This window comes from Thermothelomyces heterothallicus (assembly GCF_042370625.1).
Source record: "Thermothelomyces heterothallicus CBS 202.75 unplaced genomic scaffold P884_scaffold_7, whole genome shotgun sequence".
NCBI classification, from domain to species: Eukaryota; Fungi; Ascomycota; class Sordariomycetes; order Sordariales; family Chaetomiaceae; genus Thermothelomyces; species Thermothelomyces heterothallicus.
Genome location: NW_027192568.1, coordinates 131704 through 154849, shown reverse-complemented (window position 1 = coordinate 154849; position 23146 = coordinate 131704). Strand labels below are relative to the sequence as shown.

Genomic DNA, 23146 nt, shown 5'->3' with positions numbered 1-23146 from the left:
GCCTTGGGAATCGCACAAAAGGTGAGGTTTTGGACGAGTTGTCAGTGTCCTATATCCGTACGGATTTACTTTGTGAAGGTGGCCCTGCAGGGGCACCACCGCCGAACAAGGCTCGAAAGAACAGCTTGACAACTTTTGGGTCTTGGCAGTGACACTCAACAAGGGCAGGGGGGCCACGGCTGGTCTGGTGGTAACTAACGTTTACTTAGTTACAGAGTAATCCGTATAAACCGGGGCGTATTCCCCCACGATATGTAGCTATCGGGCTATAAAGTGGGGCTGAGGGGCAGCTCTCTGTGCTACGCAGTTACTACACAGTATGCAGTAAGCAGACCCGAGTTAACACCAGGCACGGTTGCATGACGAAAGACGAGAGCTTGATGGGCAGGCAGCATTTTGTTGGTCGGGAACTCGGTGCAACTTCCTTTTGCTCTCAGACTTGGCATATTTCTGAGACTCCCGTCGACATTTTTGCCGCAGAGGCTATACTGAACAGCAACCAAGCACCGAGGTAGCCAGCGAGCACAACGAGCAGCACAACGAGCAGCACAACGAGCAGCACCCAAAAAGTGGCAATCCCGTGTCCTCTCAGCCTGCGCCCGCCATGTTGCTACGGCTGCGCTCTCCCGATGGCATGTTCCGCCTCTCGGTGGACAAGGATGAGAGCTTCGCCGACCTTATTGGCAAGGTAATCGATGATGTTGGCATCTCTCGGTGCGTCATGATCCAGGAGGGCTAACGGCCAGTTGCGCAGCTTGTCCCGCAGCTTCCTTCGACCGTCGACCCCCAGAGCATAACGCTCTCGAACCACCCGAGCGGTGGTGACGCGAAGAAGATTGGAGAGATTGCCAGGTTCAAGATTTCTCAAGTTGGGTTAAGGCAAGGCCACTCAGTCACCCCGCTCACTCACTCGTCTTCTGTGACAGGAGGGCGCCGGGAAGGCGAACGAGGACTAACAACTTGGGCGAACAGTCACGGTGACCTCATCTTCGTCAGTTACAAGCACCAGGACACCGTCACAAACGGAGCCGTCGATGCCCATCCGCCAACCACACTGTCGTCATCCACGAACCGGCTCAGCGGCAAACCGATTCTGCCGACCGAAGACCACCCCATCGACCCTCCGCCCAACACGTCCCCCGAACGGATCAGGAACCCCTGGGAAGTCGTCAGGCAGTCCCCTCTGGATGACCGGCTAGACAAGAAGGATGGAAAGATCCCGAGGAAGAGGGACAAGATGTGCCGTCACGGGCCAAAGGGCATGTGCGACTACTGTATGCCCTTGGACCCATTCGACCCCCAGTACCTCGAGGAGAAGAAGGTCAAATACATGTCGGTGCACGCCTACATGCGCAAGATCAACTCGGCGACAAATAAGCCGGAGCTCGGGAGCTCCTTCATCCCGCCGCTTGTCGAGCCCTACTACCGGGTGAAGCGCAACTGCCCGTCTGGCCATCCCGAGTGGCCCGAGGGCATCTGCACCAAGTGCCAGCCGAGCGCAATCACGCTCCAACCGCAGCCCTTCCGCATGGTCGACCATGTCGAGTTCGCCTCGCCGCAGATCATAGACAGGTTCCTCGACGCCTGGCGGAGGACCGGAACACAGCGCCTGGGTATTCTCTACGGCAGATACCTCGAGTACGACGTGGTGCCGCTCGGCATCAAGGCCGTGGTCGAGGCCATCTACGAGCCGCCGCAAGTCGACGAGATCGACGGCGTGACGCTTGGTGCGTGGGAAAACGAGCAAGAGGTCAACGCAGTCGCCAAGCTGTGCGGGCTGGAACAGGTCGGCGTGATCTGGACCGACCTTCTTGACGCGGGCAATGGAGACGGCACCGCCATCTGCAAGCGCCATGCCGATTCCTACTTCCTCGCCTCTCAGGAGGTTGTCTTTGCCGCGCGGATGCAAGCTCGACACCCCAAACCCAGCAAGTGGAGCGACACCGGGAGGTTTGGCTCCAACTTTGTCACCTGTGTGGTCTCGGGCAACGAGGAAGGCGAGATCTCCATCTCGGCCTACCAAATGTCGAATGATGCCGTCGAGATGGTCAGGGCAGACATTATCGAACCATCGGCCGATCCCACTCTGATGCTCGTCCGGGAGGAGGAGGAGGACGACGGCTCCGTGAGCAGGACGCGGTACATCCCCGAAGTCTTCTACCGCCGGATCAACGAGTACGGCGCCAACGTGCAGGAGAATGCGAAGCCGGCGTTCCCGGTCGAATACCTCTTCGTCACGCTCACCCACGGCTTCCCGGAGACGCCGAAGCCCGTCTTTACCGACAGCGGATTCCCCATCGAGAACCGAGAGTATCTCGGCGAGGCCCAGGAGGTCTCGGCCGTTTCCAAGGCTTTGAAGGTCAACCAGAAAGGCGACGCCCTCCCCGTTTCGGACTTCCACCTCCTCTGCTTCATCCACCAAATGAGTGTCCTATCCAAGGTATGCCCATGTCCTCATCAATCTCTCTCTTCCCTTACTCCAAGATAAAATCTAAGCAGATTAACCTGATGCTAACCACCACGTCTACAGGAGGAAGAGGCCCTCCTCTGCCGTGTCGCCACCCAGCACGACCTGGCCGAGTCCTTCCAGCTGCGGTCAACCACGGGATGGCAAACGCTGCACATGATCCTGCAATCCACTGGTGAGAGACTTCCCAAGCGCCCCCGGCAGTCCTCCGATGGCATCGTCGTTGGAGCTGGTACCAGGAGAGCAGATGACGACGATGCCTCGTCCCAAGACGACGCCCGAGAACCTCTTGCTAAGCGTTTTGCTGCTGTCAGGCTGAACGGATCCGGACCCCGCCGCGCTGACCAGCCGCACTAAGGTTGGATCGGCCACCTTTCTGAGAGGCAGGAACGGTGTTTGTCGCCTACGCCAGCAGGTGTGCTTGGCCTGCTATATTTAGGCATCGACCCAATTGGGGTGACGAGGAAAAGAAACGATTGATGTTGTCGGGCAACTCGAGGGGATAAAAGACTCACAAGAGGGGGGGGCGGTGCGGTGGACTGATCTACTGCGGATCTGGAGTTAGGTTATCCCTGGGAAATAGACGATGATACAGAACGATGGTGGTGGCTTTTTGACTCGGGTGAGGGACTGGTACATCCAAAGAGCGTGAGAAGTATCTCAGGGGCAACATGGAGAGTCCGCCTTCCGCTAGTCACGGACATCGTATAGCGAAAATTGACCTGTCACGAGTGGACCTGCGGTACCTAGGACAAGAAGCGGACGAGAGTATTTCCAAGCTTTGATCCGTTGCTGGCTTGTCGAACGTAAGCAGAGACACAATATGACCAGAAATGCCCACCCGTCCGCGCTGAAGAAAAAAAAAATCCAGAAACCGCTCCAAACGCCCTTAACTCGTTCCTTTTTATCTCTTTGAGAGAACTCCAAAACCATACGGTCGGATAGAAAGGTATCATTGCAATGATATTTACAAGGGCTTGCCGCCAATGAACTCAGACCACCTGCGCACTTCGGAGGGAATACCCTCCGGGCGAGGTAGTTTCTCGCTCATGCACTGAGCAAAGAGCATGGCAGTCTGCAGGGAATGTACAGTTAGCGGGGTGTGACCAAGGGGAAGAGAGAGAGAGAGAGAAGGCAACGGTACTAACCTGAGGTTCCATAAACAGCGGGACGCCAAAGTCGACGGCGTTGCGGCGCATGACGTAGTCGACGTCCATGATGGTCTTGCCACGGGCCTGGGCCAGGTTGAAGACGCCCCTGATGTCGTACTTCTTGAAGACCTCGCGGAGGGCACGCTTATCTTCGGTCGGGAACTCGATCACCTCGACGTTGATCTTGTGCTTGCTCGTCGACTCGAGGAACTGCTTGACCTCCTGGTCGGCGGCGTACAGCTTGTAGCCGAGAGGAGCGAGGTAGTCGACGACAGTGGTGAGCCAGGGCTTGCTCAGCTCACCGCCGAAGAGGATACCCTCACCCGGCTCAGGGACGCGGAAATTCATGGCCGACTGGAGCGAAGACCAGTAGGCCTCGACCAGATCTTTGCCGAAGCAGGCCATCTCGCCGGTCGACGCCATCTCGACGCCGAGGAAGGGATCAGCACCGGCCAGGCGAGTCCACGAGAACTGCGGCACCTTGGTCGCCAGGTAGTCGCGCTTGACGGCCATCAGGTCGGTCGGCTCAGGTACGTTCACGCCGACGAGGGCCTTGGTAGCAACGTCAATGAAGTTGGTGCCGAGGACCTTGCTGACGAAGGGGAAGGACCGCGAGGCGCGCAGGTTGCACTCGATGACCTTCAGCGCCGGGGGGCCGCCTGCGGGATCATCCACCTTGATGATCTGCATGTTGAAAGGGCCGGTGATCTCCAGGGCCTGGGCAATCTTCTGGGCTATCTCCTTGATGCGCTCCATCGTCTTCTGGTCCAGCTTGACAGGCGGAAGGACCAGGGTGGCATCGCCGGAGTGCACACCGGCCTGTTCGACATGCTCGCTGATGGCGTGGACGATCAGCTTGCCCCGTGATGCGACACCGTCCAGGTCGATCTCTTCGGCACCCTCGATGAACTTGCTGATGACCACAGGGTGGTCGGGCGAGACGTTGGCAGCCGCCTCCAGCTTGTCCTTGAGCTCGTCCTTGCTGCGAATGACCGTCATGGCGGCGCCGGACAGGACGTAGCTGGGACGAACAAGGACAGGGTAGCCAACCTCCTCGGCAAACTCCTCGGCAGCCTTGACCGAGGTGAGCTCCTTCCACGCCGGCTGGTCAACGCCAATGCTGTCGAGAATCTCGGAGAACTTCTGCCTGTCCTCGGCCTTGTCAATGTTGCGGGGATCCGTTCCGAGGACCTTGGCACCGCCGGTCTCCTGGAGCCGCAGGGCGATGTTCTGAGGCAGCTGGCCGCCGACAGAGACAACGACACCGCTTGCGTTCTCGAGCTCATAGATATCCATGACACGCTCGTAGCTCAGCTCCTCGAAGTAGAGCTTGTCAGCAGTATCGAAATCGGTGCTGTACGTCTCGGGGTTGTACTGGGGGATGATGTTAGCATGCTCCTCAGAAGCCTAGAAGCCTAGAGTTGGGGTCCCATCATGCACCCACGTTGATCATGACCGTCTTCTCACCCATCTGCCTCAGAGCCTGAGTGGCGCTGACGGCACACCAGTCGAACTCGACAGAGCTGCCAATACGGTAGACACCGCTACCCAGAATCACGGTGCCCTTGTCCTCGAAGGTCACATCGTGAGAGGATGCGTTGTATGTGGTGTACAGGTAGTTCGTGTCGGCCGGGAACTCGGCCGCGAGGGTATCAATCTTCTTCACCCACGGGCGGATGCCAAACTCCAACCTACGAGCGCGCACCTCGTCCTCGGTGCTGTTGACGGCCAGGGCAATCTGCTTGTCCGAGAAGCCCATCTTCTTGGCCTTGAGGATGTGCTCCTTCTTGAGCCCGCGGAGGTTGCCAATCTGCTGCAGCTCCTTGGTGCAGTCCACAATGTTCTGTAACTTGTACAGGAACCACTTGTCGATCTTGGTCAGTTCATGAACGCGGTCGACAGAGTAGTTCTCGTGGAGCATGGCCTGACCGACGGCCAGCCAGCGGCGGTCGGTGGGGTTCTGGAGCTCGTAATCGAGGTCCGCGAACTTCTCGCCCTGGAAGCCGACGAACCTGGGGTCGACCTGTCTGATGGCCTTTTGGAAGGACTCCTCAAAGGTACGGCCGATAGCCATGACCTCGCCCACAGACTTCATGGCGCTGCCAATGTCCCGCTTTACGTGCTGGAATTTGGACAGATCCCACCTGGGAATCTTGGTAACGATGTAATCGAGCGACGGCTCGAAGTTGGCAGTCGTCGTCTTGGTCACGGCATTCGGGAGCTCGGGCAGGCTGTGGCCCAGACCGATCTTGGCCGCGGTGTAGGCCAAGGGGTACCCGGTCGCCTTGGAAGCCAGGGCAGAGGAACGCGAGAGGCGAGCGTTGACCTCGATGACCCTGTAATCGAGACCATCGGGCTGCAGCGCGTACTGGACATTGCACTCGCCAACGACGCCCAGGTGCCGAACGATCTTGATGGCGGCGGACCGGAGCATGTGATACTCTTCGTCGCTCAGGGTCTGGCTGGGCGCAACGACGATCGAGTCACCAGTGTGGATGCCCAAGGGGTCAAAGTTCTCCATGTTGCACACCGTGATGCAGTTGTTGTTCGCATCACGGACCACCTCGTACTCGACTTCCTTCCAGCCCTTGAGCGACTTCTCGACCAAGATCTGGGGTGAGAGGGTGAGCGACCGGGCAGCCATGTTGCGAAGCTCCTCCTCGTTGTTCGCAAAACCGGACCCCAGACCGCCGAGCGCGTAGGCAGCACGGACGATGATGGGGTATCCGACCTTGGAGGCGGCTTCGAGAGCCTCGTCGACCGTGTTGACGGCGATGGACTTGGCGATAGGGATGTTGATCTCCTCGAGCGCTTTCGCAAACAGATCGCGGTCTTCACTGAGCTCTAGTGTCCTGACGCTGGTGCCAAGGACCCTGACGCCGTACTTCTCGAACAGGCCCATCTTCTGCATCTGCACACCCAGGTTGAGGGCGGTCTGGCCACCAAAGGACAGGAAGATGCCATCGGGCCTTTCCCTCTGAATCACGTACTCGACGTACTCTGGGGTGACGGGAAGGTAGTAGACCTCGTCGGCAAGAGTGTGGTTCGTCTGGATGGTCGCGATGTTGGGGTTGATGAGGACAGAGGCAACGCCGGCCTCCTTGAGGGCCTTGAGAGCTTGCGATCCTGTATTTTGTGTTTTGGTGGGGGGGGGAGGGGGGGGGCTGCGGTCAGCCTCTGGGCTCTTCGACTTGCGTTCCTTTGTGTGACTCATTGTTCACCGCTTATGGATATATGGGAAGGACGGTTCGTATGGCAGACATACCGGAGTAGTCGAACTCTCCAGCTTGGCCAATGGCAAGGCCACCACTGCCAATGACGAGGACTTTCTTGACATCGATGATATCCTTGGGCTTCACCACTCCGCTCGAGAGATAGGCCTTGGGATCGGGGGCGGGTTGCGCAGCCCCGGCGCTCGCCAGGACCCTGGAGGCGGAAAGAAGCCGTTTTTGGCTCAACCTGGCACTAGGGCTCTGAGTCTGCGTGCGGAAGAGGACGTTCTGCGGGCTCGCAGCCAGGGTGCTCAGCTGCGAGGACGTGACTGGGACGCGGCGACCATGACGGAGGACGGCAGGAGCGCGGCCCGCCTTGTACACGGCCGACAACATTATTCGGAGGGAAACTCGAAGCGATTGCGGAAGCGGAGCGGCGTCTCGTTCAGTCAGAAACCCGCGTCAAGGTCGCAGGCTGCACTCCAGTCCTTCGTGTTGGTCAATTGACAGTGTCGCGTGCCGTCCCGGCCACTCTGGGAGTTAGTGCAGCGGTTGATCGAGGTTGGAGATGGGATTTATGACAAAGGTCGGGATCGCGATCCGCGGGCCAGAAAAAAGAAGGTTGATCGGCCGCTGTGGGGAGCGATAAGCGATAAGATGACTCTTTTCGTTCGCTTCCCAGCGCTAACTATGCGCGTCAACCCCGGTGCTCGCGAAAATTTTCCAAGCTACAGGCGCGGCGACCCTTCCGACGCCGGAGGGACAGACCACGGTTCCTGGAATTCATGGGGGGGTTTGGTGGTGGTGGTGGATACAAGCATCGAAAACTTGGATCTTGCTGCGCACATGGTGAAGCGAGAATGTTGGGTCAAACTCCAAAACTCCGGCACCCAATCATTCATAATCCGACCCTATAAAACCTAAAATGAATTGGAAACTTGGATTGTCAAGCGACTTATTTTGAATCTTGTCGTCTTTTCGCTATGGAGGCAACTTCGAGTGTGTTGCTGAAAGAACCTGAAGCTCATGGTACTACTATGTGCAGTAACGCTGGAGAGTATGGGGATCTGGAGTAGCGTGAAGAAGGAATGCATGTTGTCTCAAACTGATAGATAGGAAGGGGTTTGCAAGGATGTCCAGAACGGAGCATCTGACTGGCCAATCAAGCAAGTGTGACTGGCTCAAAGATTCTCAACAAATGTCGGCGTCTTCGTAGTAGTAATAGGGATACAATGGAGACTGCCGCCTTTCCTTGGCTCTTTTGTACAAGCATGTATTTACTATTACTAGCCCAAGGCAACTGAAGCTTGGGCAGAGCAGGAATACACTGTTTAACTATCCCAGTCTTTACTGTCGCCGCTCCTCCTGCGCATGGTGGTGGGATTGACATTAGCGGAGACACAAATGGGAATTGGCGGGCCCATACTGTTTCTGCTGCAATATTTGAATGACTCAACTTTCGACCTACCTCTGGAGTACGGATATGCGGATCGTATCCTACCAATAACCATCTATCAGGGTGCACGTTTCTTGGCGGAAGATGATTGCGGAAGAGTAACCCTAACCCTTTCCCCGTATTTTGTCCAAGCGCGCCAAGCTAAAAGACGTCAGCGACGGAGTGATGTACGGAGGAGAGCACCCGCGTAAGCGACACCGCGCGCCGATCCGTTCACGCACCGCTAAGGTTGTTGCTGCGCGAAACATAACCGATGTTCTGGGCTTGACGCATCCCGGTGCATACATTTCAGCACCACCGTGTGAACATGTAATGTTGCTCCCACCTGCACCTGAATACCTCAACCCATTTTGCGGCGAGCGATGAGCGAAGATCCGGGCCCAAGCTCCGCGGCCCGGCAGCTCCCGCCATGGTCCGATGGCGAGTACGACGCCGACGAGCACGCCGTGCACTCCGAGAACAGTGGTCACGATGTCCGGCCCGACGAGACCTCGGCGTCGCGGCGGCAGAAGAAGACGCGCGAGGGTTTGGTCAAGAAGCTCGAGCTCGTCAGGCACTTGCAGAAGAGCCTTGACATGATCGTTGTCGTCTACATTTGCACCTTGTACTATATGGAGTAAGTCTGCCGTCCACTGAACCTCCCTCCTGTCGCGAGCTTCCTTGCCGACGACCTTCTCCCTTCCAGGTGTTCGTTCTTTCGCTTCATCCTCCGCCTTGTGCCACACTACTCCTCTCTCTCGCCCAAGGACGGCCCTCTCCTCCCTCTCGAGCAACCCAACATCTATGGCATCTTCGTCCCGAGCGTCCTCTGCATCCTCGTGCACATGTTCTTTGGGTTGCCCGAAGCGGGCGAAGCGACGCGCGGCTACCTACACGGCGGCGTCATCATCGACTTCATCGGACAGAAGCCGCCGACCTCCAGGCTCGCCTTTCTGTTCCTCGACTTGATAATCCTGGGCGCGCAGTGCCTGATGCTGGCGGTGCATCGGGAGCTGGAGGGCTTGAAGAAGGCCGTCACGCCGGGCTTGCGAACCACCAGCCCGGACCTCGGTCAACCCGACCAAATCACTGTGGCCCCGGCAACAACGGTGCAGGATCACGACGCAGAAGAGCGCGGGGTGTTGAGGGAGGAGTCCTTATTGGGGTATGGAGGCGGGATAGAACTGCAGCCGCTCTCGGGAAGCAGCAGCCGTCAACGGGACGGGTCAGCGGTGGAGGATGAGCGGATGGGGAATACCTTCTCGTCGGCGGTTGACAGTGCAGACATGCTGGACGTGATTCGGTCGGGTAATGCCGTCCTGGGAAATTTTCATGTCATTCACGCGGTCCGCACGGTGGGCAATGGCGCGCACGCTGCAGCCGCCTACTCGCTTAGTACCCTGGGTTATGGCGCCACGCTGGCCGCGCTGGCCGCTGAACGGAGGAGCAGGCTAATAACGCGACAGCAACGATAGCAGAGTGCACTGATGACATGTTCCCTGTTTTTATGTAACCTTCCGAGGACAAAAGAGAAAGAAAAAATAATGTCATGATGAAATCGAAACCAAGAAGGGAAAAAGGGGGTTTGGAGTTGGTCTGAAAGCCGCCTGCTTTGTGACCGGTTTGACCGGTTTGACCGGTTATGCTACCTTCCTGCCAACGTTCCCGACTCCCGTCCCCTTGACCGATATTATCAGATCACCCGCGCCCCCCTCATCATCGCCCGCATCCCGTATGCCCCAACTACTCGCCCCAAACTGCTTCAGATCCCTCGCCAGGCCTATTATCTCTTCACGAGCCACCACTTCCCTGCCCACTCGTAACCTACCCACGTCTTCCGAGCCCATGGCCATCAGGGTAAGCACGGTGGGCGCCGCCGCAGCGGTCACACACCCGCCCTGCGCGATGACCTCGAGCAGCTGGTAGGCACACCTGGTGCCGATGTCCTCGGGCACCACGCCGCCCTGCGGGGGCGCCACTTCGTCGGCCGAGTACAGGACCCCGTCCGCGCTCGACTCGGCCACCAGGCTCAGCCCGAAGCCGATGCCGATCTTCTTCTTCTGCGCGCTCCCCTTCTCGGCGACCAGGGGCGCCGGGTCGTACTGCGCGGCCACGTGCACGTCCGCGACCAGCTGGTTCAGCACGCCGCGCGCGGCCGTGATCATGCGGCTGTTGTGGCTCGCCGACACGCCCGTGCAGTAGGCGACGCCGCGGATCCGCCGTATCCTGCCGGGCCGCCGGTGCAGGTGCAGCGTCTTGGGCAGGCGCACCTGGCTGGCGAACCGCATCTCCACCACGCCGCCGCCGCCCTTGCCGCCGGGGCCGGGACACGAGCGCGACAGCACGCGCAGCTCGATGCGCGCGGGCGGGATCCCGAAGAGCCCGTACAGCGGCAGCACGGCCGTGCGGAACGTGTCGATCGAGAGGTCGCCCGTCGTGGCCGAGGTGGCCGAGGTGATGACGCCCGGGCCGGAGAAGCGCACGTTCATGTGTGCCTTGGAGAAGGGCGCCAGGAGGGCGAGGGGGAGGAGGAAGTAGGTGATGGAGCGGGTGCAGTTGGCGGGCAGGACGTGCTCGATGACATCGCTTTCGAGGGAGGCGCTCACGCCCGGCGCGGTGCCCGTGATGAGACCCGGTTGGTATGTTATGGTCGTGCCGGTGTAGGACACGTCGATGACGCTGCCGTTGGTGACGGCCTCGAGGAGCCGCAGGAAGGAGACCTCGTGCGGGGCGAGCCCGGGGTTGGTCGGGGAAGACGAACGGATCTTGGAGATGTGAATCGGTCGGCCGGTCAGCGTCGCGAGGACTAACCGCTGGGTGAAGGCGCGGTGGCCTGTGAAGCGCAGGAACTCGGGTTTTGAGCCGGACATGGCTGTGGGTGATGGAGTGATCAATCACCGTATGAATGAACGGCGAACGGCCCTGAAGCGAGTCCTCCGCAATTGAACCAACTTCCCAGTAAATTTTGGAGGGTCCGACCGTTTCTGCCGGGCGGTCTGGACCTTTACAGAGGCTTATCGGCGGGTTCAGGCGCGCTGATAAGGCGGCTTTAGTGGAGTGCCCCACAAAAAAAGACGGGTGCTGGAAGGACAGGGGCGATGTGCGCCTCTCGAAACGGAAATCTTGAACCTTCAAGATGTAGTCCGTACTCCGTAACTGGTGACAGATCTGTTCACTTTACTGTCTAACAAGTTTCTCCCCTCCCTTCGCTTTCTTTTTTTTTGCCCTCCTCTTCTATCCATCCGATGCGCCTAGAGTGAGCGCGATCACCCATCTTGCCAGATGCCACCGAGGACGTTTGCGCTCGACCTCGGTCGGCGCAGCAGCTATGTCTGCAAGTCGTGCCTCGACAGTTTGCGGACGGCAAGTGCGCGGCCCTGGCTCGCCCGGTCATCCTCGACCGCCGCCCGGGGATCGCAGCCTTCTCCCGGCAATTCCAAGAGAACGGGTGATGCGCCGGACCACGCGGAGTTCCGGAGAATCCTGACCGAAGAGTTCGAACGCGGGCCCGAACCAACCTCGTCCTCCGGCGACCTCGATGTCAACTATTTCAACCAGGAGGCCCCGGGAAAGCTCCGCCGCTTGCGTGACAAAGACGAGTTTGGCGAAGTGAGCGGCGGGCTGGATTCCGAAATCGAGACAGCCATCAACGACCTGGAGAAGAAGATGATCACCACGGCGAAGATGCTGCAGCGCATGGAGAAGCAGGGCGAGCGGGACAAGGCGGACGAGCTGCGCAAGCAGTTCAAAAAGACTCTTCGGATGCAGTATAAGGGCAAGACCGGCCCGGAAGCAGAGGACTACGGGCTGCTGCGCATCTCGGGTTTCAGCGGGCCGCGCCAACGGCCCGTGGCCAATCTGAATGCCTTCTTGGCACGCGACAGCGTCGTCAAGGGCGGCATCCCGAGGTCCCGGGACGTGGCGGAATGCTGGAAGTACTATTCGGCGGCGAGGAAAACGCTGGCCCAGGCTTGGCACAACGTGCCGCAAGAGGTGTGGAACTTCTTGTGGATGATCCTCTCTTGGGAAGGCGACGGCGTCGAGAACCCCAACCGAATGCAGCACATCTACATCCTGGCCAAGGACATGCAAGCTGCCGGCGTGCCGCTACGAGACTCACAGCAGCTGCTCGCGATCGAGGCCATGTTCATCGAGGGCTGGGAGGAAGAGGCCATCGATGCCTGGAAGAAGGCCGTCGTCACCCTTGGATCGAAGCCCGAGACATTCACCGACTACTGGGAGCTTGGTGTCCGCATGTGCTGCCTGCATGGAGACACGGATCGGGCCCAGAGAGCCGCCGAGACGCTTCTCAGATCCTCGCAGCCGCCCAACGCGCGCATCCTCTTGCCCGTCATCAGGGCGTTGGCGGCGAAACGGGAAACGGTCGACCAGGCGTGGGAGTCGTACACCCACATGCGCACTCTCCTCGGAGAGACGATCACGATCGAGGATTACGATGAGGTGATTGCCGTGTTCCTCGCATCTGACTGTGTCGAGTACGCTCTGCAAGCATTTGTCGACATGATGTTCTCTCGCGCCATTGACGTCCGGGGAAGAACCAGGCTGCCCCTCTCGGTGGGCAACCACTTCTTCATTGGCAAGTGGCTAAAGCGGCTCATCGGAATGGGCGACCTCGAAGGCGCCTACAAGGTGGTGGTCTTTGTTCAAGACAAGGGGATAACACCGTCGCCCATCCAGCTCAATGGCCTCATCGGGGCCTGGTTGAGGTCAGGCTCCGCCGAAAACCTTGAAAAGGCCGAGACGCTAGCCTGGGGCATGATTCGCGCCCGCCTAGACCACGTCCAATCGCGGCAGCGGCAGGACCCTGTCCGATTCTACAAGTCCGGCTCCATGCCGGCGACTGCGAAGACCGAGGGCGAGCCGGAGTTTGTCTGCCGGACGAGGGCCACTGCCGAGACGTTCTCCCTTCTCGCGGAGAACTACTGCTCTCGCAGGCTTCACGACCGCCTGCGGGAGCTCTTCGAGGTTCTGAACCAAGCCGAGATCGGCCCGACAAGCTTCCTCATGAACCAGCTCATCCGCTCACACTCCCAAAACGGCGAGGCCGACGAGGCCGTCCGACTCTACGAAACCATGACCAAGGAGCAGAACATCCGCCCCGACGGGCACACGTTCTTGACCCTCTTCAACAGCCTCTCGGTTAACCGGCTCGTCCAGAGGGACCCAGACCTGACGAAGAAGGATATCGCCTCGGCTCGACGGTTCTTCCGAGACATGGTCGCCGCGGAATGGAAGTTCGACTCGCCCGACATCTTTGCCCAGCTGCCCCGCACCATCTTGTTCAGCATGCTCAAGGCGAAAGACTATCGGGGCATGATCATCGCGGCGCGGGCCATGAAGGAGCTGTTCGCCTTCCACCCGCCCGAGGCGCTGCTCATCGAAATGGCGTCGGGCGCAGGGTCGCTGCAGGTCAAGTCCAAACGGAACATGGAGCGGCTAGTGGGCGGCCGGCGGACGATCGAGGCCCTGATGAGGAAGCACCGGATGGAGTTGATCAAGGCCGGCCATCCGGGCGTGCAGATGACCGAGGAGGAGAAGCTGAACGAGCTGCACGACGTGTTGGAGAAGCTCATCCTGCTCAAGGCAGGGGCACACAACTCGACCCAAGAAGAGGTGGAGCCGCTGCTGGAGGAGGCTGCGCGGGAGATGGGCGTCTATGATATCGTCGTAGCCAAGGATGCGGACCAGATCGCGAGGCGCAGAAAGCTGGGCAAGCAGACAGCAGGGCCCGTGTAGATCCAAATGTATGTAAATACATGCATGCGTACGTGTACAATAAGCGTAACATGACCTCTCCCATCATGCGTGAAACCGTCTCGAGCAGGTACCGGCATGGCAGGTCGGATAGGGCGTGGCCGACGGACGGTGAGGGTAGGGTACTGTAAGACAACCGCTTGTTGCCGCTCTAGTCGTGGTCCTCCTCCGTCAGTCCGGGACAGCCCTCCATCTGCTCATCAGGGTATCCGAATTTGCACCAGAAGCAGTAGTGAAACTCCCTGCGCAGGTACTCGACCACCCTCCGCAGCCGCTCGTCCGGTGGCAGGGCATTGAACTCGTCCAGCTCCGCGTCCTCCTCATCCAGGTCCTCCGCAATGACGACCTCCGTCGCCGTCTTGCCCAGCGCCTTCCGATCGTCCTCGTCCTCGTCTGCGTCGTCGTACGTCGGCAGCCTGGCCAGGCCCTGCTCGAGATCGCGCCTCATCCTGCGGTCCCTCTCGGCCTCCTCCCTCGCCTTTACCAGGCCCCGCCAGACAACGGGGATCGCCTTCAGCGGGCGCGACGCCGGGGCCCGGGCCGGGGCCGGGGCCGGTGCCGGTGCCGGCCCTGTGGTCCCCGCCCCTGCTTCTCTGTCTTCCCTCTCCCCGACCATCCTCTCGGCAACTCGTTGCGCGGCGACGAACTGGCGCTCCCACCGGGCCTCTTCTCGCTCCCTCCTCATCCGCTCCCGGTACCCGGCCTCGTCCTCCTTGGCCCGCTTCGCCCTCTCCCCGGCGGCCTCGGCGGCCTCTCTGAGCTTCCGCTTCCGTTCGCTCTCGAGCCCAATGCCCTCGCGGCCTTCCTTGATCTCGATCCGAATGGGCTCTATGCGGGGGCCATCTCCACCCCTTCCTCCTGCTCCTGCTTCTGCTCCTGCTGCTGCTGCTGCTCCTTCCCCATCTCTTCCTTCTGCGCCGCCGACCCGTTTCCCTTCCGGATCACCACCGCCGCTAGCACCGTTGCCTCCTCCTTCCGAGCTCTGCGCCACCGGCGGCTGTTGCTTGCCGAGCGCACCGCCCTTGAACCCCATCCTGGCCATCATGGCCAGCCCCTTGCTCTTGGGGTTGGCGGTCAGCAGCGACCGGGAGAGGGCGGCCTCGCGGCGGGCTTCCGCCTCGGCGGCGAGCTCGGCCTTGGACTTGGGGCGGGCTCGGGCCTCGGCCTCGCGGCGGAGGCGCTGGCGGCGCTGCAGGGACGTCTCGCCCGCGGTGGAGCCGGGGGCGTCGTCGGAGAAGGTCATAGTCATGTAGTCTTCTTCCTCTTCTTCTTCATCCTCCTTCTTCTTTTCCTCCTCTGGCCTCGGGGGCTTGTTTTTCGTAAGAGAGCTCATGTTGTCAGTCCGTCGGGGGTCTGCTGAGGGAATGTGTAACTTGATTGTGTTGATGAAAGTGAAAGTTCAAGAAGTCATCAAAAAAGCCAAAGGGGGAGGGGTATGGTTGTTGAGGAATTGTGGATGGCTAGAAACTTTTCCGAGAGTGCGTTGCCTTCACTTTCAAGTATTTCCTTAGTGTGGGGGGGTTTGCTGAAAGGTCAAAGGGTTTATTTTGTATAGAAGTGATGAGGTGCAACAAAGAGAGATGCAGAAGTTGGGAAGGAACGGCAAGGTGAGAAAGGCAAAGGGGTTAGGGTTAGAGGCGTCCGTTTGGGAGATGAAAACACCACCAGCCATCTCAAAGAGTGAACGGGGGTGAGTTGCAGTGGCACACCTTCAAATATGCCTTTGCGCTCTGCTAAACGATTTGCCCGTTTCTGACACTTATAGATATAAATCTTGGACGAACATGAAAATTAGAAAAAAAAAATGTCCTAACCAACGGTGTATACTTAGTTAATTACGCCTTAGCTTCAAGGCACCATAGCAAGCTTATATCTTCGCTTCCCACTATAAGAGCAGTTAATAAATGAAGGTCCATAGGCAAGTACTCCGTGAGGAAGTAGCATTATTCAAGCCCGGTCATCCCAACCAAAACCGCATCCCTATTATGAATACACCTTCGTGTGTAGGCGATACACGAAGAAAGGGCGCTGTGAGCCGGTAGAAGTACATACCATTCTTAATAACGGTTGTATAGTAGTTCAACCGAGAAAATATGTCCGTCACACAGAAGCGAAGCTCTTTCATTTGCTTTTCTATGATCGTATGTCTCATTGACTTATTCAACCGAGGGTTCGCTTCTAAAGAACAGCGCGAGAGGAAGAGAAAGGAGAGGAAGAGAAGAGGAACTTTGTGCGAGAAGGGAGATGATAACTCAGCGCCTGAATTTTCATCACCCTACAGACTCCTACAATAAGAAACATATAATATGATATGTTGCCCTGTAGTCCGTGGTTCCAAGGGCACGTAATGTACCACGTGCTTGGACTGCTTTGATCCCAACAAGATGAACTAGTCAGTCTACACAACCCGGCGCCAGGTTTCTCTACCGTGCTGGAATTTCATTCACGACCCATACATGATACCCAGGACGATCTTTAGCTCAACTTTCTGTTGCTATTGTTTACCGATACTGGTTGGTTCATTAGATTGACTCCATCTTTCTAGAACAGAGCCGTAATTATCTGCCTCTCGAACTCGCAAGAGTAATTATCATCTGCGAAGGACATTTAGGTTCGGCCGTCCTTTGCAGTTTTCGATGGAATCGCCGCCAGATATGTTTCAATTACTGAGCCGAGCAATGATGGAGCTAGCTACCTGGACTTAGCCAGCCTCGAATAATGTAAGGGTCGAAAAAAATAAAAAGAGTCAAGCTGTTTCACTTTATCAGCTACCCGGGCTGACAAATGCTTCAGCAACCTGTCCCTAAGGGCAATGATCGTTGATAGGATCTAGGGGGTGCGAAGGATTCAGAATATGTGCATTGCCGTCCTGCTCCGTCTTACCACCACACCATGGTAAAACCAGCACGACCTGCAGAATTCGACAGCCTCGTCGCAACAACCCAAGGGTACTATCAGACCCGAGGATGGCACAGACACGGCGCAGCAGCGTGGGAACACAGAGTCTGACCCAACTCAGCTCTTCGTTTCTCGACTAATTAATTAGTCGATGGTGGGTTGACTGAACAGCCTGAAGGCAACAACACATCGGAGGGAGTAAGGGGGCCGTTCATTGCGGCGGGACCGAGTCACGGAGGAAACTCGAGGTGGACGAAGAATCGCTGGCACCAAAGCAACGGGTTGGCATGGCATTGCATGACATGGCAGAAAGGAAGCGGCGCCGGCGGATGTTGTGATGATTACGGAGTAATTACACAACCTGCGCAGGACCAGTTAAGGCTCATTCAATCTGGCCTTGCCTCACCCGGCGACCTGTGGATATTCGACCACTGCGCAATGAAATTCGAGCCTCGCGACGTGTAGCTAGGCGGCCGCCAGCTTTGCTGAACGTGGAGGCCTCGATGGCTGTTTCGGTTCAGACGTCTCCGGACAGAACTTCGGTGCCTCCGACATTCCGAGGAACTCTGTCCAATTGACTTGAATGACCCAATTCACACACGAAGGCAGAAATGGCAGTGCTTGAATGCCACCACCGCCTCGTTGACAACCTGATCCCAACCCTCTCCCAGCCTACCGGGAAGCAGGCCTCCCTCCCGGGCCTTGTGATTCCGAGTGGCCTGTTTGCTGTGGCCAGTTCCTCGGGTCGGCCGCTACTGCTTTGTTTGGGCGGCCGCATCCTTCTCGGCAGGACTGCCAACCTACAGAGAGCACTGCATGCATCTCGGCGGCCAACCAAAGAGACTCGCGAATCCGCAATCCGTGAGCCAGTCACAATGTCCAGTCTTAAGAAGCTCTGCCTCGGAACTGCACACCCCGGCTTCCCTCCCTCACAAACCCCGCCCGCAAGTTGCATGAACCCTGCGGGCGAAGAGGTGAAGTCAGGCGCATGCAGGATGGAGGCACTGCGGGAAATCGATATCCATTAAATCCGTACTTGTGCAAGTACCTTAACTACATCAATGCAGGTAAGGTAGTTGCTTCGTACACCGATCCGCACAGCGCACGCGCCGAATTGAGCAGAGGCAGGATTAGAACAGCAGGATTAGAACAAAACAGGGGCTTGAAACCAACGGAACCGATGCAAGGGAACGGTTTCTCGGAACGCACTGATTTGTACGCTCTTGAAACCTCTCGCTGCAAGCGAGAATCACAGATCCCCGGCGCCGGCAGTTGCTCTCTGGTGGCTTGGATGGAACAATCCTGGATCTGCTGCCGTTATCTGTGAGTGAAACAACAGAACACTAGTTACTAGGCTTTCGTGGCCCCGGCTCGATGCGCGCTGTGTACGTCCGTAGTCCAAGTATAGACAGGGATGTGGCCCTTGGCTTTTGGAATCAGTATGCGAAGGTTTGACCAAAAAAAGCATATGCATCATAAAAAAAAAAAGAAAGGATTGCGAGAAAAAAAAAAGAGAAAAAGAAACGAGAAAAAAAAGAACAAGAAAGGAAACGACATACCCCCCACCCCCTCTCGTTCGCGGCACTGAGAGCACTGCAGTGTGTAGCCTCAGCCACTGCAGAAAAATGGAGAGAGGTTTAACGTGTGGCTGCTGGCCGCTGTCGTTCGGGGCCAACCTCTCCGGTTGACCAAGAAACTTCCAAGCCTGAATCACACACGGTCGCAGAACAAAACATCGTTGCAACTCGCCTGCACTCTACACTAGTGCGGTGGATGCGGAAGGTGAGACCGAGGTGCCTGGGAGGTAAGAGTAGGCTCCCCGCCTGCCCAGTGCGGGGCTTCGAAAGTCGACTTGGTGCAGAACATGTACCAGAGTACGGTGTACTCATGCACCGAGGTATGTCCATCCACGATGCTACTACTACACTACTGCGTGCTAACTTGTAACTATGCCACCTCAGGCTAAGTAGCTATTACTGAAATGACAGGGAACTACACAGTAATGGCTGCCCAGGATCTGAGCTGTCTCCCCTTCTTCTCCCCCCCCCACGGGTCTTCTGCAGGAGCCAATAGACGGGCGCCGGGCCCGACCGAGCTGCAGCGTGTTTATGGCGAGGAGGGTCCGTTCGCGACGCAAGATGCAAGAGACGGCAGGAATTTCTGGTTCCAGCTTTTGAGGCAGGCATCCACGACCACTGTCGGGCTCTCCTGCTGTTTTTGATCCGTTCTCTCTTCCCTGCAATCTACAACAGGCAAAGAACACCTTGCCGAGTTTGTGTCGGGCTGCTGCATAGGTGCAATGGGCAGAAAATGGTCACAACAGAAGGTGTGCAGTGTTCACCGTCTTGCCTGGATGTGGGGAGGGTTTGACACCCGACAATCTGAAACGGAAAACGGGTTCCAGAGGTTGCTACGCTGGTGACACCTCTCATTTCTCAGCAGCCGACCTGCGAACTCCGTAGTTATTTGGTACTGCATTTGTTTCTATCAGTCAGTACGGAGTAGACTGCACAGTACAGTACGATGAGTGAGTGCAACGTAACACCGTTGTTTCTTTCAAGGTCGACCCTGTCCGCGTGTGCTTTTGAGTAGGGTACTGTTTTCTAACAGTGACGCCTATCAAGTAAATAATCATTAAGGGTAATTCGCAACTAAATTTAGACAACATTGTTTTTTCTTCTTCTCTCATTTTTTGCCCTTCTTTTCTTTCTCCCTTTCCTTTTTGTTTTCGTTCTCAAATTTGACGTGACTTGGCAATGGCTGATGAATTGTACCTCGTACTTCGTAGTCTGTATGACATCTGAAGTCGTCAATTCTCACCAGACTGCCCATGCTGCATTTTTTCTGAAAAGGAACGAATCAATTGGACGACGGAAAGCTCTTTGAGATTGCTTAGTGTGAGGGTCGGTCTAACCCCGCAGAACAGTACCTTATCATCAACACAGATGGCTTGAGGTCGTCCGTGAGCGAAGGCTGACATGCGGCGAGGGTTTTCTACTCCCCTCTCCAGCCAGCCTACCGCGCTAGCGTAGTGTAGTCTCTGGAGGCGTCCCTCTGGGCTCTTGGATCTGCTTCGCACGCGCTAGCACCAGCGGAATCGACACCTTACGTAAAGACGCCGTTGATCTCGAGAAGTGGGCAAATGTCGTGATGAGGAGGCGTCGAGCGCCTCATTCGTGCCGAGCATCGCTATCAACTGACGGCGCTGCTGTGTGGGGTTGGGGGTCAGCCAACTGCGACTGCAAGATAGGGTTCCCTGCCTTACGCTCCGCGGGTTTAGTGTAGAGTAACTAGTGTACTCGTAGCCTGCTTTCAAACACAAGACACTTATCTCTCAGGTTAGACTCCCGATGCACAGGATCGGCAGCTACCTGGTAGTTGCCCCGCGTACCAGTCGTTCTCTGGTTGTGCTGTACTGGAGATGTCAAACTGCGATCAAGCAATTGCTGATAGGAATAGAGCCGATCCAAGCTCCGGTATGCTATGTACGGATCCGTACTCTCCACGGCTAACCAACTAGTGTGTTGCGTAGTTACTGTGGTTTGCAGCACACTCGCTAATAACGAGTCAGTATGGTGCCGTCAGTAGCCTCCTCTCGACACCTCGATCGTCGGTCGTGTTGGAGCCGAGGAGGAGCCCCAATTGGCCGAACTCGGCTAAGATCAGCTGGAGAAGGTCGAGCCGGAAACGGCAAGCCGGCCTGCAGAGCACGGCTTGTTGAGCTGGCGTCTTCATGCACACCAGGACTAACGAACTGCACTACCCTGAAACCTTCCAGAAGACCCATCGACATGGAACGGGAAGGCCCCAATTGGTGAGGCTGGTCTGTGTTCCTGCGTTAGTGGATCCAAGATGGGAACGCGACTGGTTCGGCGGTGGGACTGGCGGGGGGGCACACCAAGGGAGCTTGATTGGCTGCTCAAGTGGTCAGTGCTTGCCCATCGCCGAGACGGGAAATAACGTGCTGTCGGTTCATTGCGCCATCGGCACCTGTCATGGGAAGATTAACTAACGGCAAACGCATTGCTTCTTGAGAGGCGAGAGTGGGCGATCCGTGACAAAAAAACACGAGTCCAACGGCGAAGAAGACCCCTACTTTTTGGGCTTCTGGATGCGACGAATGATGTCCGGGCGACCGGGGTGCGTATTGTATGTACTCCGTGGTGTGTATATGCACAAATGTACTTCGTACTCCGTAGTGTACAATACTACATAGTACCGCACTCTGGCAGTGTGCGGAATACGCGACATGTACAATACTAGCCTTGGAGTGCATCTGCTCACACATACTGTGTACTGCACTACGGATCAGCGGCTGGTATTCCGCAAACGCTTATGTACCCATGTACGGAGTACGCGCGTGTGTATTCCATCCAGAACCTCTGTCCGTTAGACACGCATAACTAGTGGACTGATGGCAGGCCTGCCTCGCGTTATGGCTTATAGGCTGCATTCTTTGCGTCCCCGAGCATTGTTGACTTCGGCATGCAGCACTTTACAAATTCCCATCCATGTACACTATGAATTACCGTAACATGGGAATTTTTTTGGCCATTGTGTTAGCTCAACCAGAACCACGGTGAGTGCCGCCAACCGAGAAAATGAAACCTAGCATCCGGAATTGCTCGCATGTGGTCTGGAAAATGGCGGTGGAGGAGACAAGCGAGGTGCCCAGTACCACATCGAGTTTAATGCGGTAGCCTAATTCAATTTAAACCATGACTAGGCGACCAGGGCCTCCTGCTCCCGCAAAATCCGGGGAGGACACCGACACGGCATAGCCCTCCATTTTGGGATATAGTCCGGCCGTGTTATCAAAACCTTGGGATTAGCTACAGAGTACTGTGCGGAACCCACTACTACGGGTCGTCTCCGCGGCCCGTTCATCAACGGTCCCGCGGTGAGTGCATGGATGTACTGTACATAACAAATAACTAAGTACACAACGAAAGCGCGCGTACCAGGTTCCATCAAGGTTAGCCAGGGCCCTGCTATTCCAAAAGCGCGGAATCTAGCATCGGCTGGCTGTGGGCAGACCGCCACGCTCACCGGATTGACACACCGAGGCTGGTCGTGGTTTTTCTCGAAATTCCACGTGCTGGAGACTCGCCCAGGCAGAACAAACAGAGGTGTTGCTGCTTACAAGCAGTTTACATTCTCAGTTGCACTCCATAACTATGTAATGTACGAAGCATGTACAGTACATACAGCTAGTCTACATATACAAGAATTCGACTCCAATGGCCTGCTGTTTCATGTTGGAATTTTCGAGTGAACCCTCATTTTTCTCTCATACGATTCTTGACCGTTGCGAGACCCTTGTGTCTGGAATGTAGCAGAGTGCACAAGCTGACGATTAAGGTTTGATGCATCGCCTCCATTTGGCTACACTAGAGTGCTTGATCAGCGGGTTCTCGAGTGTCGTGTCGACCCAGGCTGGCGGTGGCGAATCATTAAAATGATCCACCAAGAATCCACCACTCTCCGACATGCCTGGCAGGGTTTCAAGAGCACACGGGAGCAAAGGAAGGCTCTCACTCGTCCTCGTCAGAGCCGTCGTGGATGGTTCGCTGTGTTCGAGACCGGCAGACCCACCAAACGCTGCGCAGCGACCGACAAGCTCCAACAAGCTCTGGAGTTGGGCCTGCGAATCCGGAAACAAAGAGCAGAGCCCTGGATGCCTTGGCGCGCCGGGTCTGATCCGGTGTACCCTAGTAGTACTCCGTACATCAATGTAGACTTGTGCAGGTGTAGCAGTGTACATACCTACAGCTGTAGGCTAGTTAGTTCCAACCGCCCCATACGTCAACAGAAGGCAAGGGACGGTGGGTGCCAACACAATTGCTGGCGTGTACAATGTACCTACTAAGTAGTATAGGGTAATAAATTAGGAAGACGAGAGAGACTCCGTTCATCTGAACTTCATCAACTCGTGAGGCTGACCAGAAGGGTGGTGCGACGGGCCGTTGGGTGGCTTTCTGACCTGCCCTCTTCTGCCCAACGTCTAACTAGAATTTCCTCTTCTGGCGAGAGATCCGGTCATCGCGTGGTCTGTGTGGATAGGGCAAGGCAAACCACTTTCAGCACAGTGGTGGACGGAATTTGTCTAATTACTTGATGAGGACGGGCAGGGAATGGGCCGATTTTGCCTCTATGCTAACCTATAATGACCAGCATCGCGCAATTTATAAGGTAAGGTACCTTGTAT

The 23146-nt window shown here is 57.0% G+C and overlaps 7 protein-coding genes across 7 annotated transcripts; 3 read left to right on the top strand and 4 right to left on the bottom strand.

Annotated features, from left to right (window-relative positions):
* Nucleotides 1-604: 604 nt before the first annotated feature.
* P884DRAFT_196940 (NPL4 family-domain-containing protein) lies at nt 605-2824 on the top strand (the record flags this gene model as incomplete). Its single annotated transcript, XM_069438026.1, has 4 exons — nt 605-688; nt 755-873; nt 973-2440; nt 2531-2824. 4 exons carry the CDS (start codon nt 605-607, stop codon nt 2822-2824), a joined length of 1965 nt encoding a protein of 654 aa, XP_069298701.1.
* Nucleotides 2825-3178: 354 nt separating this feature from the next.
* P884DRAFT_240349 (uncharacterized protein) lies at nt 3179-7489 on the bottom strand. Its single transcript, XM_069440174.1, has 4 exons — nt 6884-7489; nt 5063-6744; nt 3616-4992; nt 3179-3542 (listed from the first exon to the last, which is right to left on the bottom strand). Exons 1-4 carry the CDS (start codon nt 7224-7226, stop codon nt 3435-3437), a joined length of 3510 nt encoding a protein of 1169 aa, XP_069298700.1. The 5' UTR covers nt 7227-7489; the 3' UTR covers nt 3179-3434.
* Nucleotides 7490-8509: 1020 nt separating this feature from the next.
* P884DRAFT_220768 (uncharacterized protein) lies at nt 8510-9768 on the top strand. The gene is made up of 2 exons (XM_069439469.1): nt 8510-8902; nt 8972-9768. Exons 1-2 carry the CDS (start codon nt 8649-8651, stop codon nt 9738-9740), a joined length of 1023 nt encoding a protein of 340 aa, XP_069298699.1. The 5' UTR covers nt 8510-8648; the 3' UTR covers nt 9741-9768.
* Nucleotides 9769-9772: 4 nt separating this feature from the next.
* Nucleotides 9773-11207, bottom strand: P884DRAFT_220765 (RNA 3'-terminal phosphate cyclase/enolpyruvate transferase). The gene has a single exon (XM_069439468.1). It carries the CDS (start codon nt 11133-11135, stop codon nt 9906-9908), a length of 1230 nt encoding a protein of 409 aa, XP_069298698.1. The 5' UTR covers nt 11136-11207; the 3' UTR covers nt 9773-9905.
* Nucleotides 11208-11411: 204 nt separating this feature from the next.
* P884DRAFT_257667 (uncharacterized protein) lies at nt 11412-14027 on the top strand. Its single transcript, XM_069441167.1, has one exon. It carries the CDS (start codon nt 11548-11550, stop codon nt 14020-14022), a length of 2475 nt encoding a protein of 824 aa, XP_069298697.1. The 5' UTR covers nt 11412-11547; the 3' UTR covers nt 14023-14027.
* Nucleotides 14028-14537, bottom strand: P884DRAFT_257666 (uncharacterized protein). The gene has a single exon (XM_069441166.1). The coding sequence runs from the start codon at nt 14486-14488 to the stop codon at nt 14192-14194; it is 297 nt and encodes a 98-aa protein (XP_069298696.1). The 5' UTR covers nt 14489-14537; the 3' UTR covers nt 14028-14191.
* A 7112-nt stretch (nt 14538-21649) lies between these two features.
* On the bottom strand, nt 21650-22740 carry P884DRAFT_276431 (uncharacterized protein; the record flags this gene model as incomplete). The annotated part of the gene is made up of 8 exons (XM_069442956.1): nt 21650-21759; nt 21792-21855; nt 21988-22073; nt 22175-22186; nt 22235-22256; nt 22328-22374; nt 22534-22649; nt 22709-22740. 8 exons carry the CDS (start codon nt 22738-22740, stop codon nt 21650-21652), a joined length of 489 nt encoding a protein of 162 aa, XP_069298695.1.
* Nucleotides 22741-23146: the final 406 nt, after the last annotated feature.